Genomic DNA, 13,917 nt, shown 5'->3' with positions numbered 1-13,917 from the left:
GCACTATTTTAAAATGGCGTTCATTTAAATGTTATATGCATGGTTATCGTAAGTTAATTTTTTAAAATTCTAATGTCATTATATGCCTTTAATAATCCATTTTCAAGTATTATTACTTTGAACTGCTGCCGCCCATTAATTTTGCTATTGCCAAGAATGGAAAGAGGCTGTTAAAGGCTACATTTTCCCCCCCATTAAAATCTTAACCACTAGAGTTTTCTGAAACCCTGCAATCTGTCTTAATTTATTTGTTGATGAGCATTTACAATTTCACTTCTATATTAAAAGTTTTGAAACAGATGCGGATGTCAGCATTCCAAGTAACGTAGCCATAGAAAGGAGAACTGTGAGGCAGGCAAGTTCCTCAAAAAACAGTTTATTGGAAACATCCTATTGGCACAACTAGTGAAAGCCGACTCTAAAATTCCTGCAGCTTTCATCTAATTAAAAAGTAAGTTTCCCCTTTTAGCAATAGCAGTTAGACTTATATACCGCTTCATAGGGCTTTCAGCCCTCTCTAAGCGGTTTAGAGAGTCAGCATATCGCCCCCACTGTCTGGGTCCTCATTTTACCCACCTCGGAAGGATGGAAGGCTGAGTCAACCCTGAGATTTGAACAGCCGAACTGCAGTCAGCTGAAGTAGCTTGCAGTGCTGCACTCTAACCACTGCGCCACCTCGGCTCTCTATTTTTGTGAATGCTCCAACACTGGAAGGCTTTAAGATGATGTTGGATAGCCATCTGTCTGGAAGGTGTAGGGTTTCCTGCCTAGGGCAGGGGGTTGGACTAGAAGACCTCTAAGGTCCCTTCCAACTTTGCTGTTGTATTGTATTGTATATGTGGTTGTAAAAATTATTCTGCTACACTGGTATTTTATTAAATAATATATTAATACACCATTTGGTTCAGAATACTTTTTTCCTTGTTTTCCTCCTCTAAAATTTAGGTGCGTCTTATAGTCCGGTACGTCTTATACTCTGAAAAATATGGTAAATTGGAAAAGGTTGCATTTTTGTACTTGTCAACTATGATGCAAAAAATGACTAGTTTTCTGAAAAGAGTTTTTAAATTAAAATTAAGATAAAATAAACAAGGTGACAACTTTAAAAAAAAACAATGGCACGTGTATTAAAACTAAAGGGAAAAAAAACCACAGTTATAACATGGCAAAAAAGCATCTTTCTATAATGCCACAGAAATATAAACTCTCAATATCAAACTATCAAGTTAGGCAACCGGTTGTAATTACCTGTATGCTAGGAAACGCTAAACTCTCTGTGATAAGGAGAGAACATTACATAGGTTGCCTGGAGCTCTATAATAAAGACTGAGATATAAAAATGATAATAAGCAAAAATATCTGGGATTCCTTGGTCCTCTCTTTGATTACTTGTTTTCTTGCAGACATTTCATTATCCAAAGTAGGTAACAATGCTGGTCTAATAAAACTTCTGTTGGGTAATACTGGAAGAAGGAAGACTTGCCTACAATCCAAGAATGGACATTGAAAGTTACAAACTTAGCCGAGATGGCTAAAATATCGGCATATCTTAAAGATCATTCAAATGAGATATAAACGAGACTGGAAAAAATGGATTGACTATATACAAAATAAATACGGGACCAAGAAATTCCAGTTAGCCTATGCTTAAGATCAGAAATGATTTAAACTGTTAAGTTAGTTCAGTAAGAAGAAGCTAAGGTCAATGTAGAGATGTCATTAATTTCTTTATTTCTTTTTTCTCAATAGATTTTAGACTGTGTTAGTTAAAAATCCATACTGTGTACGGGTTCTGGGAAGTTGGGGGGGAGGAGGGGGGTTGGGGGGGAGGGAGGGAGGGGCATACAAAAAAATTGTACTTCAATGTTTTAATGATTGACAAATGATGAAATATTTGTGTTTTTTAAAAGAAATAAAACCATTTTAAAAAAACTTCTGTTGGGTATCAATCCATTATGCAATAATAATAGAATAACAGAATTCTATTAAGTAATAAACAGAAGAGGAAAACTGGAATCCCGCACAACAATACAGATATATCCAGGAATCTGTACAAAATATGTACAGTTACCAAATTAAGAGAATTATCGGGTACCACACACCCTTTCCTGCCTACAGTCATTTCCCAAATTATCTTTTAAACAATCCAGTTCCAAGAAAGATCAATTTTGATCCTGGCTACAGAAACCTGCCCCAAAGGAATGTTCAGAGTTCAATGTTTTCTTTTTCCCCCAAGAATTGTTGTAAGGCAAACAGGCAGACATTCCTTGCCATTTTGCTATCTGTAGAAAGAAATAATATCCCAAAGATTTAACAGATTTCGTTTGTTTGTTAAAATTATATGCTGCCCATCTCATTGAACTCTGGACGGCTTCAAACAGATTTAGTCACATACAATGAATGCAAATTAAGTCAAATCTGACAGCAAAACAATGACCACACATGCTTGCTTCCTAAAAACAACCACCAATTACACAACCAATTACACAAAGAAACAAATGAATACCACATCGCATAGTCTGGGTACATATTAACACAATAGTTTGGGAGATATTGTGCAAGTTGTCCTCGGCTTACAATTGTTCATTTAGCGACTGTTCTGAGTTACAACAGCACTGGAAAAAAATGACCTATGCCGCTTCTCACATTTATGACCATTTACTGTGACCCACAGTCAGATGTTCAAAATTCAGGCGCTTGTAAGGTTGTAGAGCTCCAGAATGATGCGATTGATGTGACCTCCATTTGTGACTTTCTCAGCCAGATTCTGACAAGCAAAATCAATGGGGGGAAGCCAGATTCGCTTAATGACCACGTTATTCATTTAAGGACTAGAATGATTCATAACGGTGGCAAAAAAAGGAAGAAAAAGGGGACATGACTTACTTAATAACTGTCTTGCTTAACAATGGTAACTGTGGGTTCAACTGTGGTCATAAGTGGAGGACTACCTCTATGTCAGAATGAAATCCCCGTGAAAAAAATTCTATAAACATTTTGTAATCATATCTAAGATTAATATAAGGGACTTAAATGTTTAAAGAACTTCATACTCAGACCAACTCTTAATGCCAATCTGATTTCATGGTATTCTCAGTATTTATATCATTTTATCATCTGACAATTTATGCTGTCAGCTAATTCTTGATCATACTGTACATCATTGTCACTGGTAATCAATAAGTTTTTTTCCCTAAAGTTTGAAACAATTCTTTGATTTTTTACATTGACCATAATATTTTATATGCCTCCTTGATTTTGTTCAGCCCTTTGAAACTAAACAAGGAAATTGTGAATAGCATTGCTTTAAATCTTCTGCAGGGTTTGACTGCTGCAACTGAGTTCAATTTCCCTAAATAATTTCAGTTTATGCTGCTCCTACTGGTCGAGTCTGGATTGGGACAATGGGGGGAAAGAGCAGTTATTTAAGATCCCAGCCAATTACTACTGCAAGGCCTCACTCAGTAGCTTGTCCGAGTCAGACAAGATGCGGCATCTGCATTCAGAGGAGATTGTGGCCATCTTATTCCAAACATAAAAACTGATAAGACTGTTCTCAAGTTCTTCTGATGTGAGGTTGAGTTCTACATTACTGTATGGTTTCTCCTGCAAACTATATCCATTAGATCAGTGTTTCTCAACCTTGGCAACTTGAAGATGTCTGGACTTCAACTCCCAGAATTCCCCAGCCAGCATTCGCTGGCTGGGGAATTCTGGGAGTTGAAGTCCAGACATCTTCAAGTTGCCAAGGTTGAGAAACACTGCATTAGATGAGTGCAAAAGTATGTGTACATGTAATTTTTGCACTACATGCTTATTAATATACTGATGAAGTTGCAGGTTATAAGTTGGAGATGCAAATTAGTTTTTTAATTAAAAAGCACAGCAAAACCAAATGAACAAGACTCCAAGTTTCAGTATAAAACATGCTTGGTTTTCATGAGAACTTGACTTCAGTGAATATATTACATAAAAGTCTAGTAACCAAACTGAACTGCAACCTGAGGGTTTTCTCTTCTTTCTGCTCTTTGACTTTGTTTATCAAATAAACAAAGAAATTAAGTACCAAGTAAGCCAAACTACAACCTGGAGAATATTATTGAAGGAAACAGAGGCAAAGACTACATTCTATCATCTAATCTCCTACGGTGAGAATAAGACTTGGCACATCCACAGCTCAAATGGCATTATCGTTTAATAGTAAAGTTCTTAATAACGCAAGGAATGGGATTTGCATTGTGCTCACACATGCCCTATATTACCCTACTTGTTTTAAGTATATATACATTTTTAACAAAATGCCCAAATTCTGGTGCATTTTGACTAACTTGAAATGTTATTTTTCTTTTGAGAGACATCTGTTTTTGCATAACATTATGCAATTTGAGAATTTGAATATGAGTTACCATCGCATGTGTTCATTCCTTGCCTTATTTAAAAAAACTAACTTCTTTTGAGCAAATGGAATTTGGCGGTTGTTTGCTGTAAACTATCTGTTGTTTTAAGATAATCCTTATGTATACAAAACAAGAAAATCCAGTTTGATTCCGTCAGGCCTCCTTAGAGAACTAATGGAGTGGGTGCCACCTTTAAGACTGTGTATGCCCATGTGGAATATAAAGTGATTTCAGATATTTACTATAAAAATATAGTAAAAAGAATCTCTATTAAATGCGGCAAACCAATACAATAAGTATAAAGAACAGAATGTGAGAACAGAAATAAAATTATTGCAATGTGAGCTCTTTTGCAAGGATTTACCTCATTTATACCCATTGCTGCTGTAGCTTCTGACTTTTTTTTAGCCTATGTCTGAAAAACCAAAAATTTGCAGGCACTTTGAAAACTTTTTCTCACCCTATTAGATGCACCTGCTCTGCTGTATATACTACGTTCATGTAAATAAAAGGCCTACACGAGCTGTTAAAATGTGAATAATACGGTTTTGCGCAGGTCCTTATTATCATGCATCCTTAGTATTCAATTTTCTCAAGTCTAGACATTTCACTTCTGTGATCTTTGCTTCCTCCAATCCAGACTTACATAAACATATCCAGGAAAGTGAGAAAAGCCCTTTATATACGAAGAACTGCCTACATTACCACAACTATTTTGTTTTGTGTTGTTCAGATGCATACTGTAACCCGGGAGAGTCTCCTTGATGGTGGCAGGGAAAAATTCAATAAATGAATAAATTAGTGTGTGGGAGGCAGATTCATGCGGAGGTCTGAATGCAAGTATTATTCCTCCTCACTTATATTAGGCTTTCAATTCATTTCAGCCTCTCAGAGAATTCTTGCACATAGATTCTTCAACATAGTACCCTCTACCCTCCAGCATGTGCATCCACTTCTTTATGAAGCCAATTGTACGGTAATATTGTTTATAAGATCCCCCGAGGCCTTATTTAATAATAATAAAAAAAGAAATAATGAAGAGAAAAATGGTAAATGTCTAACCAGTTCTGCAACATAAATTCACCCCAAGAATCAGGTTTGACCTGAGGGGCAATTCACTTTCCTACATGCCAGTCCACAATCCTAAACTCTTAGGATGGTAAAACGGTCATAAAGTGTACATACAGTTTAGACATATATTTTTTTATAGCCAAATTTAAAAGCAAAGTCATCTGAAGTCCCAACACCCACGGGACTAAATAAGGTTGACTTGTTTTAAAGTCTGTGTGACCCTGTATTTAAGATCACCAAGGGACATTCAAAATAAATACCGGACTAAGAAATTTCAATTAGCTTATGAATGAACAAGGAATGTTATAATTTATCTAAATTTAGTTTAATAAAAGGGGAGTTAAAGTACAAGAATATTAATATTTCCTAAACTATTTCATTTTTCTAAGAGACGGGTGGGTGCTAATTTCCTACATCTGCAACAGGTTGACCATGGTGAGTTAGCCATGGTGAGTTATCCCATTCTGATACCTGTCAAACAGTAGTTTTACCTGAACTCTTATCATAATGAAGAAGTTTCTCTCCTTGCAAAATGTTTTAAAGTGTTGCCTGCTAATTTATATGCTTATATGTTTCATCATGTTGTATTTAATGCATTTATTCCTTTACTTCTTTCCTTCCTCTTTTACCACTTTGGGGTAAATTTATTGCTTTTAATATTTGTAACTTTTAATTGTAAATCACCCAGAGATGATCCAAAGGTGCTTTTTCAAGAGACTTATGTTAGTGTATGATTGTTAAATGTTTATACCCTGTATTTTGCTCTGGGAAGTTGGGGAGAGGGGGGGAGGGAGGTGGGGGGAGGGTAGGGGAAATATTTGTAAAACTTATTAAAACTCTTCAATTTTAAAAAAAAGACCACCAAGGGTTCAACATTAAAATCTATACCGCTAAGAAATGTTTGGTTTGGGATTTGCAACTTGCACTTCCTTCACAAAAAGCTTCTTTAATAATAATTATTATAATAAAAAGCTCTTGCAATTCTGAGTATTGATTTATGGAAAGGAAACATTACAGAACATGAAAGTGGGGACTTTTCGAAAGTGGGAAGAGAATCAGCAAACCAACATTAAATATTAGATCTAATAATATAAATCTAATAAATCCAAATCTATACCGCTAAGAAATGTTTGGTTTAGGATTTGCAACTTGCGTTTCCTCCACATAAAGCTTCTTTAATAATAATTATTATAATAAAAAGCTCTTGCAATTCTGAGTATTTATTTATGGAAGCGAAACATTACAGGAGATAAAAGCGGGGACAGAGAATCAGCAAACCAACATTAACATCTATAATGCTAAGAAACGTTTGGTTTGGGATTTACAACTTGCATTTCCTCCACAAAAAGCTTCTTTAATAATAATAATTATTATTATTATAAAAAGCTCTTGCAATTATGAGTATTTACTTATGGAAGGGAAACCCTGCACAACATAAAAGTGGGGACTTTTCGAAAGTGGGAAGAGAGAAATATTAGATCCAATAATATAAATCTAATAAACCAAAATCTATACCGCTAAGAAATGTTTGGTTTGGGATTTGCAACTTGCGCTTCCTCCACAAAAAAGCTTCTTTAATAATAATAATTATTATTATAATAAAAAGCTCTTGCAATTCTGAGTATTTATTTATGGAAGCGAAACACTACAGGACATAAAAGTGGGGACTTTTCGAAAGTGGGAAGAGAGAGAATCAGCAAACCAACATTAAAATCTATACCGCTAAGAAATGTTTGGTTTAGGATTTACAACTTGCATTTCCTCCACAAAAAGCTTCTTTAATAATAACAATAATTATAATAAAAAGCTCTTGCAATTCTGAGTTATTTATTTATGGAAGGGAAACCCTGCAGAACATCAAAGTGGGGAGAGAATCAGCAAAAGGCGTCAAACTAAAGTTCGTTTCCTAATTGGTTCGCATTTTTCCCCCTTCTCTTTTAAGGATGAATTAAAAGGAAACACCTCTTAGCTTCAGGCTAAAAAAATAACAGGTCCTTCTTCACACCCTTTTATTTAACTCAACCCATACCATTTTTTGGGGGGGAAGGCTGCATCCTGAAACCGATGCTCCCCCCCATAGGATTGCACGCAAAAACCCGCGCAAGCATCCTAACACGGTTAAGGCAGCCTGGGAAGGGCGGGGGAAGAGAAGCGGGAAGGCTGCATCCTGAAACCGATGTTAACCCCCCCCATAGGATTGCGCGCAAAAACCCGCGCAGGCATCCTAACACGGTTAAGGCAGCCTGGGAAGGGGGGGGGGAAGAGAAGCGGGAAAAAGGAGCCCGAGGTTTAAAAATACCTGCCCGGCAGGACCGCGAAATGCCACCGTTTTCTTCCCCACCACCAGCCTCCCCGGGTGCCCCCAAAACGCTGCGATCCTCACCACCACGTGAGCCCCGGACAACGACAGCGGCTTGGGATGGCGGAGCGGCGACACTAAGTAGAGCAGCAGCAGCAGGAAGGCCGCGAGCAGAGCAGCCCCGGCGGCCGCCAGCAGGACCGCGCCCGGCATCGCGCCCCGAATATGCCGCGTCCGCCGCCGCCGAAAAAGAACCGCTTTTCCCCTCAGCCGCCCGCCGCGCCTCACGGAGGGCCCCGTTGACTGAATGCCCCGCTTCAGCCAACCATGGCTGCTTTTTCAAGGAAACGAAAGAGGGGGGGCGGGAAGAAATACGAGAGCCGCTCTCTCACTGGGGGAGTAGACCGAAAGGGGGGCGTGATTGGCTGTGTGGATTGTGGCCGGGAGGGGGGGGGAATAGGAACGGAGCGCGGTGACGTATCCGCAACACGATTGGCCGCCGCCCCCCTCGAGCCGTGAAGGAGAGCGGGCCTGTGAGTGGTCGGCGCGCGCGGGTGGGCGGGGAGAAGACGGTGGCAGCGGAGAGCTCGCCGGCTGATGCTACCATTCCCTCCGGCGCCGGCGGCGGAGGAGGAGGAGGGGGGAGAGGGGCAGCAGCAGCTGGAGGCGTCCCGTTCCCATTGCAAACGGGGCGACTGTATTTAATGCAATTGTTGCTTTCCTTCTTTCCTTCCTCTTTTACCACTGCGGGTGTAAATTTATTGCTTTTTAATATTTGTGACTTTTATTTATTTATTTTATTTATTAATTGCAAATCACCCAGAGATGATCCAAAAGGTGCTTTTTTTTCCAAGAGGCAACTGGACCCTCCTCCTTTCTATGCTTGCAAAAACCATCCCTCCAGAACGGGACTGTTATAAAAATATCCCGTCAAAGTGGCCCCTATTTTTCTACTTGCATTTTTACGTACTAACCAGAGAGGCAGGTTCTGTACGCAGGGCAATAAAGATGAGGCTAGAAACAACACCAGAATGTTTCCTTCCTGCCTTCCTTACAGGAATAGCCCTGTAAAGTGGAAGAAAACAAAAGGAGATTTCTTCCAACAACCGGTTCTCCGAACTACTTAGAAAGTTACCAACCGGTTCTCCCGAATAGATGCGAACCGGCTGAATCCCACTGGTGGAACTAGAACCAAGATGTGAGGATGTAGAGAACAAGGGATTCACTGGATTCAGTACTAGGAATTGGGGTTCATGGTACATTTTATTAGGAAACCTGATCATGCAGTACGTTTTAAAAACCTGCATCTAAGAGCCAAGGTGGCGCAGTGGTTAAATGCAGCACTGCAGGCTACTGCTAGATCAGCAGGTCAGCGGTTCAAATCTCACCGGCTCAGGGTTGACTCAGCCTTCCATCCTTCCGAGGTGGGTAAAATGAGGACCCAGATTGTTGGGGGCAATATGCTGACTCTCTGTAAACCGCTTAGAGAGGCCTGAAAGGCCTATGAAGCGGTATATAAGTCTACTGCTATTGCTATTGCTATTGCTATAATGCTGACAAATTAGTGTTAGTGTACCATTGTCTCTGTTACCCAATGACATCCCTGCTGAGATGGGTATAGTATTGAAGGACAGTCATTGTGAGGATTTAAACACAGTCCTTGACTTACAGCAATTCATTTAGTGAAATGTAGTCAAAAAGTAAGTTATGATCATTGCGGCATCCCTATGATCACATGATTAAAATTCAGACACTTGGCAACTGACTCATATTTACGACGGCTGCAGTGTCCCGGGGACATGTGATCATCTTTTGAAACTATCTTGACAAAGTCCAATGGGGAAGCCAGATTTACTGATCAACCATGTTACTAACTGAAGAGTTGCAGTGATTCACTTAACAACTGGGGCAAGAAGTCGTAAAATGGGGTACATTTCACTTAATAAACATCTCAATTTCGATCAACACCAGTTTGCTTATAGAAGCAACAGGTTGACAGGGGACGCCATCACCACCGCTCTACCTATTGCACTGAGCCACCTTGAGAAATCTAGGAATTATGTCGGGATGCTTTTTATAGACTATCGCTCGGCCTTTTAACACCCTCTTACCGGGAATTCTCAGGATTTCTGGCATAAATGACTTTTCTCACCCCAATCTCATTCCCCAAAATAAAATCCTGCAATGCTGAAAATGACCAGCATAGCATTTATTTCCAATTCCAATTTCACCTCCAAATACTGTAGAACGTAAAACTTATTAAAAAAATATATAAATATGTTTATACATATAAATAATCATGCAACAGTCCAATGTATTTTTTTGTTGTTTATTTGTCCCCTTATCTGGAAATATGATAAACATAAACCCGGGTAGTAGGAAGGGGCTAAGCGTGAATAGAATTCTGGTATAACTTTGTAACTTCTGGCAGATAGTTTGGGAGAATTAACCTCTAGGAGTCATTGAGCAAGAATGCTCACAACATGTTTTCAAAATTCCAAACGTGTTTACCAAGGCAAGAATGATATGGGCTCATAGAGAGCATAGGCTTGTGAAACTGGATTTCTAGGCACATACCAGAATTACCGTATATACTCGAGTATAGGCCAACCCGAATATAAGCCAAGGCACCTAATTTTACCACAAAAAACTGGAAAAGTTATTGACTCGAGTATAAGCCTAGGGTGGGAAATGCAGCAGCTACCGGTAAATTTCAAAAATAAAAATAGGTACCAATAATGCCATTGCCCATTGAATAACATATACAGCCTGCCTGTGCCCATTAAATATACAGTAGCCATTGTAAAAATTTGCTCTGGATAACAAATTATTATCACACAATACCGGTGTATTCAATGAAATACTTCACTCACCTCATGATGCTGATGTCCCGCTGTGATGCTGATGTCCCGTGCAGCCGCGGGAGCGATGTCCCGCCTCCTATGACACACGGCACAGCGATTCCTATCATTGGATCACTGTACCAGAGGAGGTGGGACATCGCTATGTGGCTGCTTGCCATAACAAGGAGGAGGTGGGACATCGTTGCAGAGCGGCAGGAGGGGGAGGAAGGGGAATCGTAAGACAGCCCTGCATTACATTAGAACGTGAGGAGGGGGGATGGTGCGGTGCGCGCTGCGCGGCAAACTGACACAGAGGGAGGGGAAACTCACAGGGGGGCCATTCACGAGCGTCACCCAGCGGCATGGCCCCGCCCCTTTTTCTCCTCCATTTCGGGCAAATTTTTCACTGACTCGAGTATAAGCCGAGGCGGCTTTTTTCAGCCCAAAAAGTGGGCTGAAAAACTCGGCTTATACTTGAGTATATACGGTATTTCAATAAATACGGTAAGTGGTTGATATTTCAGCTAGATCAAAGCAAGTGCAATTTAAGACATTTGGATTAATTCCAGCGTTTATTTATTTACAATACATGTATCCTATCTTTCCTCAACAGTAGCCGTGGCTTCCTCCTGAATATGTATTTGCAAGAACAGACCCCATATCTATGGCTCTAAGATAACTCACTGTGGGACAATTCAACACTGTATTGTTTCATTGTTATTTTTAATACCGGTGACCCCATTTTCATTGACATTATGGTAACTCTTGTATTTCTGCATTGACTTCCTTTATTTTATTATTTGCAAATTGCAAATGCCCAAACCTTTCTTGCCTTCCCACATAAAGGAGTTGCCCCCATTTTTTCCGTGGTCCATTTTCAGCAATGGAAATGTTTGCTAAGGCAGTGTTTTTCAACCTTTTTTGTGCAAAGGCACACTTTTTTCATGAAAAAAATCACGAGGCACACCACCATTAGAAAATGTTAAAAAAATTTAACTCTGTGCCTATATTGACTATATATAAAGTAATTTTCCCACGGCACACCTTACACTATGTCACGGCACACTAGTGGTTGAAAAACACTGTGCTAAGGTGCAGATAGTATTCAAGCGTGTTAGCACCACAAATTGATGTTAAGGATAGAGATTCAAGACAAGCTTATCCACAGTATATCCACAAGTCCATTATCAGCCTCCCAAATAGGCCAGAATCAGACAGAAAAACAAGAGGAGCCAAATTCTACTTTATTGTAGAGCGACATTCGCAGAATCTTGCAAGTCTGAAAATACAAATATTATATTGTCTTTTGTCACCTGAAAAGCTTGGGTAGATTCTTGTTTCTTCTCTTTTGTTATTAAGCTGTGGGCTTTCCCTCCATCTCTTCCCCTCCCCATTCCCACACACCACTACAGTTGTCTTCACACAACCATACAAGTGACTTTCTCCCAGGATGTTTTGATAAACTTCTAACTTACGACTTACCCTGATTTCCGGGCAGCCTGCCATCAACATACTTAACCATCTAAATGGTTTCCATCTCTTTTTCGGTACTTTCTTACCTAAATTCCACAATGTGAAAATAAGCTTATTTGGGAGGAAGACCAGAAAGGAAAGGTATGGGTAGTCCTCAGCTTACAACCATTTGTTCAATGTTCAAAGTTAGCCCAGCACTGAAAAAAACCAGACACATAACCAGTTCCCAAAGTTCTGGCCATTGCACCGTGCAGTCATGTGATCACAATCCAGGTGATTGTGACACTTAACTCATGAATTCTGCATTGCAGAGCATTGGGGACAGGAAATCAAAATCCCACTGCAGGAAAGATCTCAAATTGCTCCAGTATCACTCACACCTGAAGTATCTTAACTGCCCACATTAAGTTGGGCTTCCCCAACTCATGTCTAACCTTTCCTGGGCCTCCCACATTCTTAATTTGTTAACAGCCTCCATGTCCTGCGGTTGTGAGTTATTGGATCAGTTGGGATTGCCATCACCGAGAAGCTAAACCAATTTCGTCGTATATGTGCTGTACAATGACAATAAAGGCTGTTATTATTATGACTGTATCGATAGGTAGTTAAAATTCTTAAGCCACACGCCCTCAGTTCTAAAATTGTGTTGAATATTAATCAGAACACTAGCTAGGCATTGTGCACTTCACTGATGCTAAAATATAGTTCCTATCAGGTGGCAAAAGGGCCCACATTAAAACTACCAAGCTACCAGAAACTGCAAGTTTGAATACAGGAATGATGGAATGTTGCCTTGTCAAAATTTTCCAACGGTTTCTTCACCCATGGGGAAACAGGATGGGAGTCCTACATTTTGGAAGCTTCAAAATTCTAGTCGGTGGATGAAAAAACTAGTGCGGCTCTTATTGGTACTAAGAATTTATAGCAATAACAATAGCAGTTAAGACTTATATACCGCTTCCTAGGGCTTTCAGCCCTCTCTAAGCGGTTTACAGAGTCAGCATATCGCCCCCAACAACAACAATCCGGGTCCTCATTTTACCCACCTCGGAAGGATGGAAGGCTGAGTCAACCCTGAGCCGGTGAGATTAGAACCGCTGAACTGCAGATAAGAGTCAGCTGAAGTGGCCTGCAGTGTGCATTTAACCACTGTGCCACCTCGGCTCTGAGCAATAGCAATAGCAGTTAGACTTATATACCGCTTCATAGGGCTTTCAGCCCTCTCTAAGCGGTTTACAGAGTCAGCATATTGCCCCCAACAACAACAACAATCCGGGTCCTCATTTTACCCACCTCGGAAGGATGGAAGGCTGAGTCAACCCTGAGCCGGTGAGATTTGAACAGCCGAACTGCAGTCAGCTGAAGTAGCCTGCAGTGCTGCATTTAACCACTGCGCCACCTCGGCTCTCACTCTCATGGGTACAACTCTCACTTGGGAATCATTTGGCCGGGGGAAAAAAATGCACTAAATTTTATCATAAATACATATTTAATACCAAATTTATTTTATTTTAGATTTTATATCATTTGAGAACTTTGGTGACCTAACAGTTTCTATGGTAAAAGTGCTGAATGTTTAGTAAATATGCACATATAGCAGTACTGTAGTGAATCTTTTACGAAATTTTATAGCTGTTTTCAAGACCTTATATTTTTTCAAAACAAATATATTGCAATAGGCACAGGAAGCAAGCTGTGAATAATCGAAGGGAAATGGCAGGAATATAGATTAGGAAGAATCCGGTTGAAAATCCCCACTCCACACGGAATTGACTGGGTGATTTGGGGCTAATCTTCTCTTTCAGCACAATCTACTTCACAGGGTCGTTCATGG

At 39.9% G+C, this 13,917-nt stretch overlaps 1 protein-coding gene across 1 annotated transcript in view; it reads right to left on the bottom strand.

Annotated features, from left to right (window-relative positions):
• KDSR (3-ketodihydrosphingosine reductase) overlaps nucleotides 1-8,062 on the bottom strand; it is a 28,523-nt gene extending 20,461 nt beyond the window's left edge. Inside the window, exon 1 of the mRNA XM_087707557.1 lies at nucleotides 7,852-8,062. Within this exon, the coding sequence (XP_087563683.1) occupies nucleotides 7,852-7,980 (129 nt within the window). The 5' untranslated portion in view covers nucleotides 7,981-8,062. The remainder of the gene's footprint in view (nucleotides 1-7,851) is intronic.
• Between the last annotated feature and the right edge of the window lie 5,855 nt (nucleotides 8,063-13,917).

The sequence above is a fragment of the Thamnophis sirtalis genome, unplaced genomic scaffold (genome assembly GCF_051295495.1).
Source record: "Thamnophis sirtalis isolate CommonGarterSnake01/CBP01778 unplaced genomic scaffold, rThaSir2_p1.2 scaffold_2, whole genome shotgun sequence".
Lineage (NCBI taxonomy): Eukaryota > Metazoa > Chordata > Lepidosauria > Squamata > Natricidae > Thamnophis > Thamnophis sirtalis.
Note: the sequence above shows the minus strand (reverse complement) of the source record. Positions and strands in the feature narration are given on the sequence as shown.